At 42.4% G+C, this 14,475-nt stretch overlaps 1 protein-coding gene across 3 annotated transcripts in view; it reads left to right on the top strand.

Moving 5' to 3' along the window:
- GABRR2 (gamma-aminobutyric acid type A receptor subunit rho2) overlaps window positions 1-14,475 on the top strand; it is a 44,677-nt gene that overhangs the window by 20,318 nt on the left and 9,884 nt on the right. The window contains exons 2-6 of one of the 3 annotated variants that reach the window (XM_045499014.1): window positions 370-460; window positions 10,538-10,636; window positions 12,421-12,644; window positions 13,620-13,702; window positions 13,901-14,041. In XM_045499014.1, coding sequence (XP_045354970.1) covers window positions 401-460; window positions 10,538-10,636; window positions 12,421-12,644; window positions 13,620-13,702; window positions 13,901-14,041 — 607 coding nt within the window. In that variant the 5' untranslated portion in view covers window positions 370-400. Of the gene's footprint in view, window positions 1-369; window positions 461-10,537; window positions 10,637-12,420; window positions 12,645-13,619; window positions 13,703-13,900; window positions 14,042-14,475 lie in introns of those variants that run through there. The other 2 variants (XM_045499015.1, XM_045499013.1) reach the window with 2 other exon arrangements.

The raw sequence follows: 14,475 nt of genomic DNA, 5'->3' as shown, positions 1-14,475 counted from the left end.
TGACACTGGTGTGGCAGGCAGAACACCATGGGTACCTGCGATTTCCTTGCAGAATTGGGTCTACAGTGTGGCCCCTCAGTGACTAGAAACCAGGGCTAAGAGGTTGGCAGTCATTCCTTCCCCCAACGTGTATTAAGCCTTCCTCAGGCCAGGCTCTCTGTTCTGTGAATGCTGAGGGAAATACAATGAGTAAGTTTCAGGCCCTACCCTCTGGGTAAATGAGATAGGCCACAAAATAATGGCAATGATCATATAACTAATTATAGAACATCTTATATGCCAAACCCTTACATGGGCTTTCCATGGATTAACACATTCAATCCTCATGACAACTGTATGAAGCTGGTATATAATTACACCTATTTACAGATAAGGAAACCGAGGCACGGAGAAATTATGTATGCCCAAGGTCACACTGCTGGTGGCTGATGGGACCAAAATCCAACTCCTGGCTACCACAGTAGGTTTATTTTTTGACTCTTTTGAATCACAGAGTCCTTTGAAAATCTGTTTGTTTCCCTGAATAATGATAATCTCTGTTACATGGGTGTGCATGCACACACACACACACGCATGCTTACTTTTTATGTAATTTCAGAAGGTTTGCAGAAGGCTTGCACCTGTCCCTAGGGGCTCCATGAGCTCAGGATAACTACCCCTGCCTGCCTTGCACAGATGATCTCCACATGAGGGCATTGGTGGAGAGTGACAAATCACAGACATGACAAAGCAGTCAGGGGCAGCTGGAAGGTGGCATGAAGGGTACCGAGGGAGGGCTGAGGGGGGAATGCAAGGCCAGGTGGGGCACCAGAGGAACAGAGAAATGGCCCTCGATCCTCTCCGGAGCCTGTTCTCTCTTCTGGTCCCCATGAGGGCAAGGTGGCTTTCTCGGGTTTGTCTTCCACTTTCTGATTTTGATCATTCATTCCTATAGCAGAGGCTCCTCCACCCACTGACAAACCGGTTGGGGAAGATAGGAGTGGGGGGACTCAGGGACCTGCCTCCTTAATCCGGGTTGACAAATGACCCTCTCTTCTCCAACCGTGGGACCACAGAACCTGCAACATCCTCCCTTCCTCTTCTTCCTTCTACGCTTTCAGAGGAACCTCATGCCATTGACTTCAGGTCTTGTTATCTATCAATATGATCACTGCCCCACCCTACTCTAATGTGTGGGGGTGAGGGTGCAGAGTTTGGAGGCTGGCAAAGCAGAAAAACCCTCCTCCCCAGTGGTTGATAGGGAGGTGGATGAGTGTTCTGGTAGGAAAAGAACAGGACACGGTGGGGTCCAGCAACCTCAATTAGGGGCTTGGGGAAATCCTTCTAGAAGAAAGGTGGGGTTTAAGTTGAGACTCCGATCAATTTGACTAGATTGAGTAGTAATACCTCATTGTGTTTCAAATGGAGTTATGTCTATTTTGTGTGTCTATGATTTATTTCCTCTTTTTTGAAATGTTTGTTTGAAGTCTCGGCTGTTTTTGTATTGGGTTGTCTGACTTTTTCTTAATGGGACTCTTAAGAATTATTTATATATTCTGCATGCAAGCTTTTTGCCAGTGGTGGTTTTTGATAAATAGGAGTTCTTGATTTCTTCAGTGAAAAATTTTTTATTGAATTGTAACATATATACAGAAAAGTACACAGATCATAAGCTTACAGCTTAGAGAATTATCTAAAAGTGAACATTTTCTTGTAATGAGCATCTAGATCAAGAAACAGTATTTCCAGAAGTCTCCTCTCCCTATAATTATCCTTCCACCATGGGCAACCATTATCCTGACTTCTAATGCCAAATATCCATTTTGCCAGATAATCTTAATTTCAGTGTAAATCTATTGATCTTTTCTTATGGTTAGTGTTTTTGTGTCCCGATAAGTATATTGCTATCCTGAGATAAAAATATATTCCCCTTGATTACCTTCTGGAGCTTTGTTGTTTTGCTTTTCACATCTGGATCTATAATCCACTTGGAGTTATTTTGCATATTGCATGATTTGCATATGTATTTCCAATTGTCCCCACATTGGTTATTAAAGATATATTCCTTCTCCAATCACCTGCAGTGATATCTTTATAATAAATTAATGTTCTCAGGCGCCTGCGTGGCTCAGTCAGTTGAGCGTGCAATTCTTGATTTTGGCTCAGATCATGATCTCACAGTCGTGGGACTGAGCCCTGTTTGAGACTCTGCACTGAGTGTGGAGCCTGCTTGAGATTATCTCTTTCTCCCTCTGCCTCTCTCCCCCACTTGCTCTCTCTTTCTCTCTCTCTCAAAAACAAAAATAATAAGTCAATGTCCTCAAATGTGTATTTCTACTTCTGGACTCTCCATTCTGTTCCATTTTGTCAACTGGTTCATTTTTATGCCAGTTCTTTACTTCCTCTTTACTGTGGTTCTGTAATAAATCAGGATACCTGCTGAAGCACATCCTCCCACCCTGTTTTTCTTCAAGAAAGGCTGCTTTGAATTTCCTGATAAGCATTTTGTCAAGTTCCATAGGAAAATCTAATGAGATCTAGATTAGAATTGCATTGAGTCTGTAGATCAATATGGAATAATTAATATTTTTGCAATATTGAACCTTCCAACCCAGGACCATGATCTATTTTTCCACGTACTTATGTCTTTTAATTTCTCTCTATTATATCTCATTGTTTACTTCATAGAGGACATTCAGATATTTTGCTAGATTTTTCTCTAGGTACTTATTCCTAGGTATTTTTGATGCAATTGTTAAAGGCACTTTTGCAAATTTCCTTTTCTAACTTTGACTTTTGTATATTGACTCTGTATTCAACATCCTTATTAAAGTCTCTTATTAATTCTAATAACTTATCTGCTAATTTAAAAAATTATATGTCCAATCTTATACAAATAATGGCACTTTTGTTTCTTTTTTTTCTAGTCCTCATAACTTTTTCTCATTTCTTGCCTTATTGTGTTGTCTAGTCCTTTCCATACAATATTGAATAGAAGTGGCATTTATATTCTCATCCCATTCTCAATATTAAAGGAAAACTTACAACACTTTACCATTAAATATGATATTTATTGTAGCTATTTTTTGGTAGTTATCTCTTTTCAGATTCAGGAAGTTCCCTTCTATTCCTATGCTTAAAAAAATCATAAATGGGCACTGACTTTGGCAAAGGCTTTTTCTGTTAATATGAAGGATTATATTGATTGATTCTATTTTTGTAGTTTACAGTTTTGTTTTTTTTTTTTAATTTTTTTTTTCAACGTTTATTTATTTTTGGGACAGAGAGAGACAGAGCATGAACGGGGGAGGGGCAGAGAGAGAGGGAGACACAGAATCGGAAACAGGCTCCAGGCTCTGAGCCATCAGCCCAGAGCCCGACGCAGGGCTCGAACTCACGGACCGCGAGATCGTGACCTGGCTGAAGTCGGACGCTTAACCGACTGCGCCACCCAGGCGCCCCTGTAGTTTACAGTTTTAAGAAGAATTTCCAAATCTTAATTTTTTAATCTATTTCACTTAGTATACTAAGATATTTTTTTAATTGTATTTTTTTAGAGTTTATTTATTTTTAAGAGAGAGGGAGAGAGAGTGAGAGAGTGGGGGAGGGACGGGGAGAGAGAGGGAGACACAGAATCTGAAGCAGACTCCGGGCTCTGAGCTGTCAGCATAGAGCCTGATGCAGGGCTTGAACTCAGGAATGGCAAGGTCATGACCTAGGCCAAAGTTGGATGTTTAAACAACTGAGCCACCCAGGTGCCCCCACACTAAGATATTTTAAAGCTGATGTGATTTCAATATCTAAAGCCCCTTGTTCCTATTCTCTATTTTTTTCTGCTGGTTATTGTGTATGTCTTATTGTGTGCCTGGTTATTTTTATTATGAACTATATATTATATTTATGATATTTTTAATAGATATAATTGAAGATAACACCTGGGATGGTGTTATCTTCCTCCAGAGTGGATTTCTGTTTATTTATACCAGGTGCCTGGCAGCACGAATACTCTGTGCTGCCTGAGGCCACTACCACTCCAGATAACTTCAACCTACTGACAGAGTAGGGACTGATGTGATTTGAAGCTGAGCTACATATCCTGCAAGGGCCTATCTACCTTCACTGCTAAGGTATACTTTTGGGGATCCTAAGGTGGAGCAGCCTGCTTGGATTCTAATCCCAGCCCCAAAGCTTCCTGAAACCATCAAAAGCATCCTTCAGCTTCTCAGTTGCCTTCCTCAGCTAGCAGATGCCCCCAGGAGAAGTGGATCCAAAAATTGAACATCCCTCCTTGGGACTCTGGTTCCCTCTCACATCCTCATCTAGGTTTATTTTGTTAGTATCAAAGTCTTCAGAAATAAATTTTTATATTTGGTCCAGCTTTTTAGTTTTCAGTAGAAATGTTAGTGTGAATTATTTAGCTTGCTAGTATTCAACGTTGGAAGACTTTGATTGATTTTCCAGTGTGAAAACAACCTTGCATTCCTGGAATAAACCTGATGTAGAAGTGATTTATCTTTTTCTTTTTTTTTTTTAATATATAGCTGGATGTGATCTGTTACTATATTGTTTAGGAGCTTTGATTCTATGTTCATGAGTGACACTGACTGGTAATTTTGCTATCTAGTGCAGTCCTTGTTCTGACTTCATAAAATAACTTGACATCTTTTCACATGGATTTTGATTTTCTAAATATTCTTTTTATATTTTCTGGAAGAGTTTATGTAAGATTGGTGCTCTTTCCTCCTAAAACTTTGCTAGAATTTGCTGGTGAAGTCATCTGGACCTGTCATTTTCTTTGTGGGAAAATTTAAAGACTCTGTTTTTAAAATAGTTAAAGGACTTTTCAGGTTTTTGTATTTCTCTTTTTATCAGTGTTGGTCGGTATATTGTATATTCTTGGGGATTAGATAATTTCATCTAAATTTTATTTATTTATTTATTTATTTATTTATTTATTTATTTATTTATTTATTTAATGTTAGTTAGTTACCTGTCTGTCTGTTTTTGGAGGGAGGAAGGGCAGAGAGAGATGGGGAGAGAGAATCTTAAGCAGGCTCCTTGTCCAGCTTGAAGCTTGATGCAATGCAGGGCTCAGTCTCATGACCATGAGATCATGACCTGAGCTAAAATCAAGAGTCAAGAGTCGGACACTTGACTGGGCCTCCCAGGAGTCCCTCATCTAAATTTTAAAAGTTATTGGCAAAAAGTTGCTCAGAATAACTTCTTTAATTTTTTTTCATGTTTGTAGCATATACAATGATGCCTTTTTCATTCCTGATAGTGGCTATTTTTGCTTTCCTTTTTGCAAGACCAGTCTTTTTAGAATTTTATCAGTTTTACCAGTCCTTTCAAAGAATCAATATTTGGCTTTTAACAGTATCCTTTCAATTGTGTGTTTGTTTTCTATTTCAATACTTCCTGTTTTTACTTTTATTATTTCCTTTTATCTACTTAAATTGCTTTTCTTTTCCTAAGTTTTAAAGATGGATGCTTAAAAAAAATAAATAAATAAAGATGGATGCTTAGCTCATTGATTTTAAGCATTTCTTCTTTTCTGAGATGGTAGTTAAAGTTATACATCTTCCTGTAAAAAACACTTAGCTTGCATTCCATGAGTTTTGATGTATAGTACTTTTTAATCATTTTGTTAAAATTTTCATTATGATGTCTGCACTGACCCATCAGTTTTTCCAGAAGTATATTGCTTAATTTTCAAATGTATGGAGATCTTCTAGCTATATTTTTGTTATTAATTTCTAGCGTTCATTGAGTTCATAGTTTATATAAATTCTAACCCTTTAAAAGTTGTCAGAATTGCTCTTTGGCACTGTATATAGCAAATTTTTGTAAGTGTTCACTGAGTGCTTCAAATTAATGTTTATTAATATAGTTTTTGCATTCATTGTCCTATATATGTCCATTATGCCAAGTTTGTTAAATGTTTTAATCTTATGTGCTCTTACTGGGACGTTTTTGGTCTACCTGTTTTATAAATTCTGAGAGAGATGTATTAAAATCTCCCACTATAAATGTAAATTTTTCTGTTTCTCCTTCAATTATGTCTACTTTTGTTTTTGCATTCTGAAGTTATATCAGTAAATGCACACAAATTTATATGTATATTTTGTTGGTGAATTGAGTCATTTATTATTACTAAATGCGCCTCTTTATTTATCTCTTTGTCTACTTTATTGATATAATATAGCTACACTCATTTTCTTTTGGTTAGTATTTGACTGTTTTATCTTTTGCATTTCATGTTCTACTTTTCTGTATCTTATATTTTCAGTGTGTCTCTTTAAATAGCATAAAGTTGGGTTTTGTTTCTTGATCCCATCTGACAAACTTTAGCATTTCTGAATTATAAAGTTGGACAATGTTTGTTCAATGGAGCATTTAGTCCATTTTTATTTATGAATAATTTATACGTTGGCTTTAAAACTATCATCCTACTGTCTTTTTTATTGTCCAACCAATTCTATGTTCTTTCTTTTTCCTTTCTGTTTTTTTGTGGATTGATTACTTTTGGTTATTCCTATTTTGGCTTTCCTATTTTAGTTTTGAACATGCGTACTCTTACTATTTGTCAGTGGCTTCCCAGAAAACAACAGGAACTCTTGGCTTATCATACTAGTATGTTAATTAGCTACTTTTACTGTTCTCCCAGACAATGCAAAGACCTCATCACTTTTACTCCATTTATTCCCTTTCTCACTTAAATGTTATTTTTGCTTGCATTTCTGTTTAGCTTTTTCATTTCCACAATACGTTATTAATATTGTCTTATGGGGCACCTGGGTGGCTCAGTTGGTTAAGCATTCAGTTTCGGCTCAGGTCATGATCTCAAGGTTTACTAGTTCAGGCCCTGCCTTGGGCTCTGTGATGACAGCTCAGAGCCTGGAGTCTGCTTCGAATTCTATGTCTCCCTCTCTCTCTGTCCCTCCCTCGTTCATGCTCTGTCTGTCTGTCTCTCTCTCTCAAAAATAAGTAAACATTAAAAATTTTTTAAATAAAATTCAAAATAAAATAAAGTATTGTCTTACATAGTCAGTGTTTACTTAGAATTGTGCATATGTTTACCATTTTTGTTGTTCTTTATTCATTTTTGCATCCCCAGCTTTCCCTCTGGGATCAAATTCCTTCAGCTTGAAAAACCTCTTCATTTAGGGCAGGACACATGTTGGCAAATTCTCTGTTTTAGTTTGTCTGAAAATTTTGTCTCATATTTATTGTTGGAGTCAGTGGGGAAGAAATGACATATATTTTAATTTCAAAAATGGATAAATTCCTAAGTGTGCTTTTTAGGACCATGTGAGAAGAAATGATAGGAAGGCTAAGAACCGAGAAAATGCTTGACTACACAGGTATCTCCCTTATACTGCCTTGCATTTGTCACCTCATTGGCTATACTGCATGAAATCCCACTGGTGACTTCTATTTAGCTTACCAGATCCCTCTCTTAAAGCAGCAAAATCTGTAGCAGTGTGAAGAGGCCAAAGCATGAATGCCTACTTAGTTTAACTAGGCTTTTCTGTCTCTTTATGGGACCCAGGCTTACTCAAAACATAAAATTGTTCACGGAGAAAATCCAGTAATTTGGAAGAATTCTCCCAAAATCATGTTAGGAAGGGTCACAAAATAGACAGTTCAGGAGAGCCTGGAAACATTAGCCCTACTAGTGCACGTCAAAGGCAAAGGTCAACTCCATTGCACTCAGACCAAGGAGGGCAGAGCTGTTGGTTCTGTTCAAACTTGAGATGTGAGTCCCTAGGAATATAGCTTTAGAGCCTCCTGAACACACAGATTGTTTACCTCCAATGACCCAGGTCTCCTGAGAACTTGACCTGCACTCCCACGTGGGCAGTACCTCCGGAGCGCTGACGTCATCCTCACAGGCATTATCACATTTCTCTTAGGGCAGCTGTGGAGAGCAGGGCAGGCCCTGAGAACAGAGAGACACAGTAACAGGCTCCAAGCAAGCTGATATATTTTATCTTGAAAATGTCCTTTGCCAAAACCAGCTCCTATTCATACACCGTGCCCATTATCTGAAAACCGGGCCACTGGGAAGTAGGTTCAAAGAGGGCGATGGCTATATTGTTTCTTTCCTTTGGCTCTTGGAATGACCTGATGTTGCAGATCCCATGGCACCTTAGAGAAAGGGAGAGGGGGAAAGGAGAGCCGGTCAAGTACAGCACACATCCATGAGAGGCAGTGGTGCCAGGGTTAAGAGCTCAGACTCTGGTCTGTTTTAACATCTCTGGCAACAAAGGGTCCAGAGGATGAAGGAATTAACCAGCCCCACTTCCCCGATGGCAATGCTGGGGGCACATAGCCCCACGAAAGGGAGCAGGGTCTGGGTACTAGGAGAGGACCCTGGCCAGGCTGCCCGCAGACTCTCTCTCATGTTGCAAGCCCCCTGGGGGAGAAAGGCAGACCAGTCAGACCTAGGAGGGAGCCTCCTCCCCACACTGAACATTGCACTCTGGCACCTTCAAAGCACCCTGGGAGCCTAGAATAAAACGAGAACACAGCTGTTAGAGCAGGGACGTCTCACGGGCCCTGACCTAAGCTCTCAGTTGAAAAATACGAGAAAATAAAAAGATCAGCTTACCCCCTGATTTATCCGAGAGGGAAAAAGTAAAAATAAAAAATAAAGCATTGTATTCATTTACTTTCATGTTTCAGAACATAGGAAATACCGATTAAATTCCACTAGTAATAAATAAAATTCTTCCATTCTATTAGACTCGGTCAAAAAACGAATCTTCAATGGTGGGATTGCAAGTATTAGCAGGTGTACGGGGGACATTTGAGGGAGTTGGTGAGCCCATCCAATGCTCTAGGCTACTTCCATGAGGACCCTTGGCCCCCCAGTTTGGGCTAGAACTGACGATTGAGCCTTCTGGTTCCTACTCCATGTCAGAGTCTCCCATCCTTTTTCCCAGCCCATGACCAAAGTCTTGGTGCCTTCCAGACCTTCCAGACCCTCTGGTCCCTCCCAGACCTTAGGTCTCTTCCTAAGACCCAGACTCCTCCAGCCACCCTAAGGTTCTCCCTGCTCAGACCACAGTGGGTCAGCGTGCCCTCGTCCTGCACCCCCTGGCCAGGGTTCACAAGCTCCAGGTGCCACCGGGCTGGCCTCATGCCCTCTGTCCACCTGCCACCTGACTCTCAGAGATGTTTTTTTTTGTCCATAACTATAATAGCATGTGTTAATATGCTTGATAAACACAGATTTTTGGCTTTCTCCATTCTAGATTTAAAAAATATATTAAGGGGCGCCTGGGTGGCGCAGTCGGTTAAGCGTCCGACTTCAGCCAGGTCACGATCTCGCGGTCTGTGAGTTCGAGCCCCGCATCGGGCTCTGGGCTGATGGCTCAGAGCCTGGAGCCTGTTTCCGATTCTGTGTCTCCCTCTCTCTCTGCCCCTCCCCCGTTCATGCTCTGTCTCTCTCTGTCCCAAAAATAAATAAACGTTGAAAAAAAAAATTAAAAAAAAAAATATATTAAAATCTGGGGTGCCTGGGTGGCTCAGTCGGTTAAGCATCCGACTTCGGCTCAGGTCGTGATCTCACGGTTTGTGAGCTCGAACCCTGCATCGGGCTCTGCCCCTGGAGCCTGCTTCAGATTCTGTGTCTCCTTCTCTCTCTGCCCCTTCCCCACTCATGCTCTGTCTCTCTCTCTCTCTCAAAAATAAACAAATGTAAAAAAAGTTTTTTAAAAATCTTAAAATCTAAGAAACATTTTATGGAAGTATGACATACACACACAAAGTACACAGATTAAAGTGGGCAACCCACTATGTTGTCACAAAGTGAGTGTAACCATCATCCAGCCCAAGACATAGAACAGGAAGCCACAGATAAACCCACCGCTAAACATGGTTTTGGAAATCTTGCCACAGGCCAGGTGGAATTGAGTGTCAAGCCCCTGTGCTATGTATTCTCCTACTTCTCATCTGACACGACCTGAAAGGTTTTAAAAATCTTGTACAGTTATGTCTTTTGCAGTGATCTGACTGCACAAAGATCTTATCTCACAGCAGACTGAAGATTTCGAGAGGGCAGGATCCCAGGTATCTGTTAGGTCCTCTGTAGGTAGAGTTTGAATAATCGAACAAATCTAGCCCTGGGCATGCAAGTGTCCCAAGCCCAAATCAGAGGCCATTAGGCATTATCTGTCCTCTGTAGATGTCACAGGAGGACAATTGACCAGGGTCCCTACTCAGGCACTAGAGCATTATTCCCTTGACCCTACAGAGATAACCCTGGGATGTAGAAAGTAGTAATCCAGTTCATCAATTCATCCAACAAGCATGAGTTAAACATTCTCTTTGGCCCAGGAAAGGCAACATAGGGCAGACACAGTCCCCGCCCTCAGGAAGAAAGCTGAGGCACCCAACATGTCAGGAAGTAGCAAGAAAAAAAGCCCTCATAGAATTCGAGCCACTGCCTCACCCCTGCTCCAGTCAGGCTACCCCCAGGAAGGGGGTTGGGGTTGGTGACCCAGTGGTAGATAGAAATGTACCTTCACCAGATGTCTTTGCTCTTCTGCAGGCCCTGCTATCCCGGTGGGTGTGGACGTGCAGGTGGAGAGCCTGGATAGCATCTCGGAAGTGGACATGGTACTCAGGGCCCTTGGTGGGGCAGCCTCTGGTGCGGAGTCCTGGGGTTAAGGTTCTGTGAGCACCCGTGGCTGGTGGGGCTGCATGGGTGCAGGCTGTCCCCTGGTTGGTGGAGCAGGGGCCGCAGGGAATAAAACGGGGACTCACTCAGTTGGCTCAAGTGCACTGAAGCCTAGAGCAGAGATTCTCAACTTGATGGGTAAAAGTAACTTGGGGAGTTGGTTAAATGCACATTCCTGGGCCCCACCCTAGACTTCCTGAACCAGAGTTTCTCGGAGTGGGACCCAGCACGTTATATTTTGAACACACTCCTCAAGTGATGTGACTGGTGAGATGAACCACACGTGGAGGAGCACGTGAGGTGGACATTTTCAGACAGAAATTCTGCAGTTTCTGCTCTCCGGTGCCTGCCTTGAGCATCGCTCCCCTACTCATTCCTTGGCAGGGTCCACGGAGGCCAGGTGGTAAGGGAGGGCTCTTTGGAGAAGCCTCATTTCAGCTAAGACTTGAAGGGTAAGAAGTAGACAGTGAGGGGGGCGCCAGAGCAAGAGCAGGAAAAAGGCCCCTGAGGCAGAAGCAACAGGTTTACAAACATAAACTAAAACAGTGCAGCACAAAAGGAGGAAGAGGTGGGAGTAGAGGACTGGGCAGGTAAGGTGTTCCCTTCCATGGGTGACCTTGCAGGACAGCCAGAAGATGTATAGGTGTGCTGGTAAAGTAGAAGTTTGTGGGCACTATGCTCTGAGACCACCACCACTAGGTGTCTTTCCATCCTCACTCCCAGAAGAGGATGTTGGGGGCACTTATTTAGTTATTTGCACTTATAACTTAGCACTCGCATCTTCTGGCTATGGCAGAAGGGTCAGAGTCTTGGTCAAAGCATCAACTATGCAGGCAAGGAGACACTGTTTAGCAGAATGAGTTTTGAGGATGAAATTATAGCAGATATGCAGCTGTCCAACCCTTCATCCATTCATTCCTATGCCCCCCATTTTTCCATCCTGCAAATATCTATTGAGCGCCTACTGTGTGCCCTGCCAAGCACTGAGTTAGGGCTTAGGGATTCAGTGGTGGGCAGGACACACTTCTGCCTTCAAAGATTCTACAAGACCAATGATAGAAACTCTCTTAAACGGTTTCTATCATTGACTGTACAGGTTTCTCCAAGTGTACGCTAACTTGAAACTGAATGCTTAGCCAACAGGTAAGGAGCCCTGTGTGCACAAGTCGAGGTGAGAGAGAGCAGGACTTTGGGGAAATCCTGCCCTGCTGTCCCCCATGCCAGGCTGTCCGCCTTACAGCTGCGGGTTTCATTTGCAAAGCCTGAAGGATAGGCTGCTCAATTTCCTGGGCTCCAACCTCATGATGCACTATGAACCATTCTCTTTCCTACAGTTTCCTAGCAGCACCATTTTTGCAGCCACTGTCCTACAGGGCTGCAGAACTGTCACCTCCAACTCTGGAAGCTGAGTCTGAGGTGTCTGTTACATTGGTTGATGATGAGTTGGCTGTAAGAAAGGAAGGTTTCTGGGGTGCCTGGGTGGCTCAGTCGGTTGAGTGACCAACTTCGGCTCAGGTCATGATCTCACGATTCATGGGTTCAAGCCCTGTGTCAGGATCTGTACTGACAGCTCAGAGCCTAGAGCTTGCTTCAGAGTCTATGTCTCCTCTCTCTCCCCCTCCCCGCTCATGCTCTGTCTGCTTCTGTCTCTCAACAGTAAATAAATGTTAAAAAAAAAAAAATAAATAAAAAGAAATAAAAAGAAAGGAAGCTTTCTAAGCATTTCTGTTTGGTGTCATCTCGGGCTCCCATAGGACTTCACCATGACCCTGTACCTGCGGCATTACTGGAAGGATGAGAGGCTGGCTTTTCCCAGCACCAACAACAAGAGCATGACCTTCGATGGCCGGCTGGTAAAGAAGATCTGGGTCCCCGATGTCTTCTTTGTTCATTCCAAAAGGTCATTCACCCATGACACCACCACTGACAACATCATGCTGAGAGTGTTTCCAGATGGGCACGTGCTGTACAGCATGAGGTAAATGCCCATGGGGTCACTGTTTCTTTGTCTAATGCCATTCTACTATGTATGATCAGTCTCTTTGGCCCTGAAGAGTTTATCGCCGTCGTTGGGCTTGTGCGCTATACAGATGGTCCAAGTCTCCTGATGCCTGTTAGAACTTTCTAAAGATGAAATGATCACCCTAGTAGCCAGTGACTTCCCGTCATCTGGGATCTTAAACTCAGCTAGGAGACTAGTTAGGCTCGAATGAGTTTGGGGAATCAATGCCCTTCTAGATACCTTCCATCCCTGAGAGCCTATGATTCTAGTTTGTTGGTAATAAAGATTAAAAAAGGTAACAATAGGGGTGCCTGGGTGGCTCAATCAGTTATGCGTCAGACTTAGGGTCAGGTCATGATCTCACAGTCCATGAGTTCCAGCCCCGCGTCGGGCTCTGTGCTGACAGCTGAGAGCCTGGAGCCTGCTTCTGATTTTGTGTCTCCCTCTCTCTCTCTGCCTCTCCCCGCTCCTGCTCACTCTCTCTCTCTCTCTCTCTCTCAAAAATAAATAAACATTACAAAAAAAAAGGTAACAATAGCTACTGTTTATTGAGTGCTATTGCAGATTGACTTGTGGACTAATGAGTGTTACACAGGCTTATTCCACATCTTCTTGGCCTGCTTGTATGCTTCACCAGAATTCAATGCTAATAGCCTTGGGGTGGTGGAGGGTGGGGGGAGGGCATAACCACCCAGGTATCCTTGAGGGAGGCAGCCCGCTGGCTGAGGGCAATGCCCAGAGAAGGGTGCAGATGTGGGCCACTGACGGCCAACACCCTCAGTAGCCAGGACCTGGGCCATGTCTTATGGAAGGACAGAACTCTAAAAGTTAGGGTCCTGCAACTTAGATACTGGGATTTCCAAACTGCTGAAGTAGACGTGAGGAGGCAGTTGCTCTTGGTCATGCCAATAACTCACTGCATGAGCCAATATGCTCTTTTGGGTTGCCTAGGATTACAGTCACTGCCATGTGCAACATGGACTTCAGCCACTTTCCCCTGGACTCCCAGACCTGTTCTTTGGAGCTGGAAAGCTGTAAGTATCCGTATTCTTAATGACAGATCTTTGCCTTTTTCCCTGTCCAATCCTTGTGCCGTTTTAGTAACGTGAGACCACGTACTGCCTGCCAGTGTTAAGACCTGTTTTCACCGAAGCTGGTGTAGGATTTCCCTGTTGTTTCAGCCTGCGTCAGAATCAAAGGAGTCAAATTAACTTATTTTCCTCTCCCCAAAGATGCATATACAGATGAAGATCTGATGCTGTATTGGAAGAATGGGGATGAATCCCTGAAAACAGATGAGAAGATCTCCCTGTCTCAGTTTCTGATTCAGAAATTTCACACCACTTCCAGACTGGCCTTCTACAGCAGCACTGGTAGCTAATGTTTGCCATGGTCTAATTCAAATGTGGAAGAAAATACCTGAGAATTCTCCAACCTTAAACTTTTCCCTTTCTAATGAAAATGAATTTGCATTATTAAATAACGCATAGTTCTACCAAACATTAGCAGCACTTAAAAGCAGAGTTTTAAAAAGTTGCTGTCATGTCTCTCATGGCCAGAGGCAACCACTCTTAACGAAGTGGAACACACCCTTGCAAACCTCTTGCTTTAATTATGTAATTGCACAGTTGTGGGGTCATATTTTACATGCTGTTCGGTAATCTAGTTTATTTGACTTAATGATATAGATGATAGCTTTCCGAGGAAATGTATTTATTACTTATATTTCAATCTATAGATTTATTTTTAATGCTTGGTGTAATGCATCCTGGATCCTGGGCTGTCTGAAGTTTTGAGAGGATGCACT

Source organism: Leopardus geoffroyi, chromosome B2 (genome assembly GCF_018350155.1).
Source record: "Leopardus geoffroyi isolate Oge1 chromosome B2, O.geoffroyi_Oge1_pat1.0, whole genome shotgun sequence".
NCBI classification, from domain to species: Eukaryota; Metazoa; Chordata; class Mammalia; order Carnivora; family Felidae; genus Leopardus; species Leopardus geoffroyi.
This window is presented reverse-complemented; position numbering and strand designations above follow the sequence as displayed.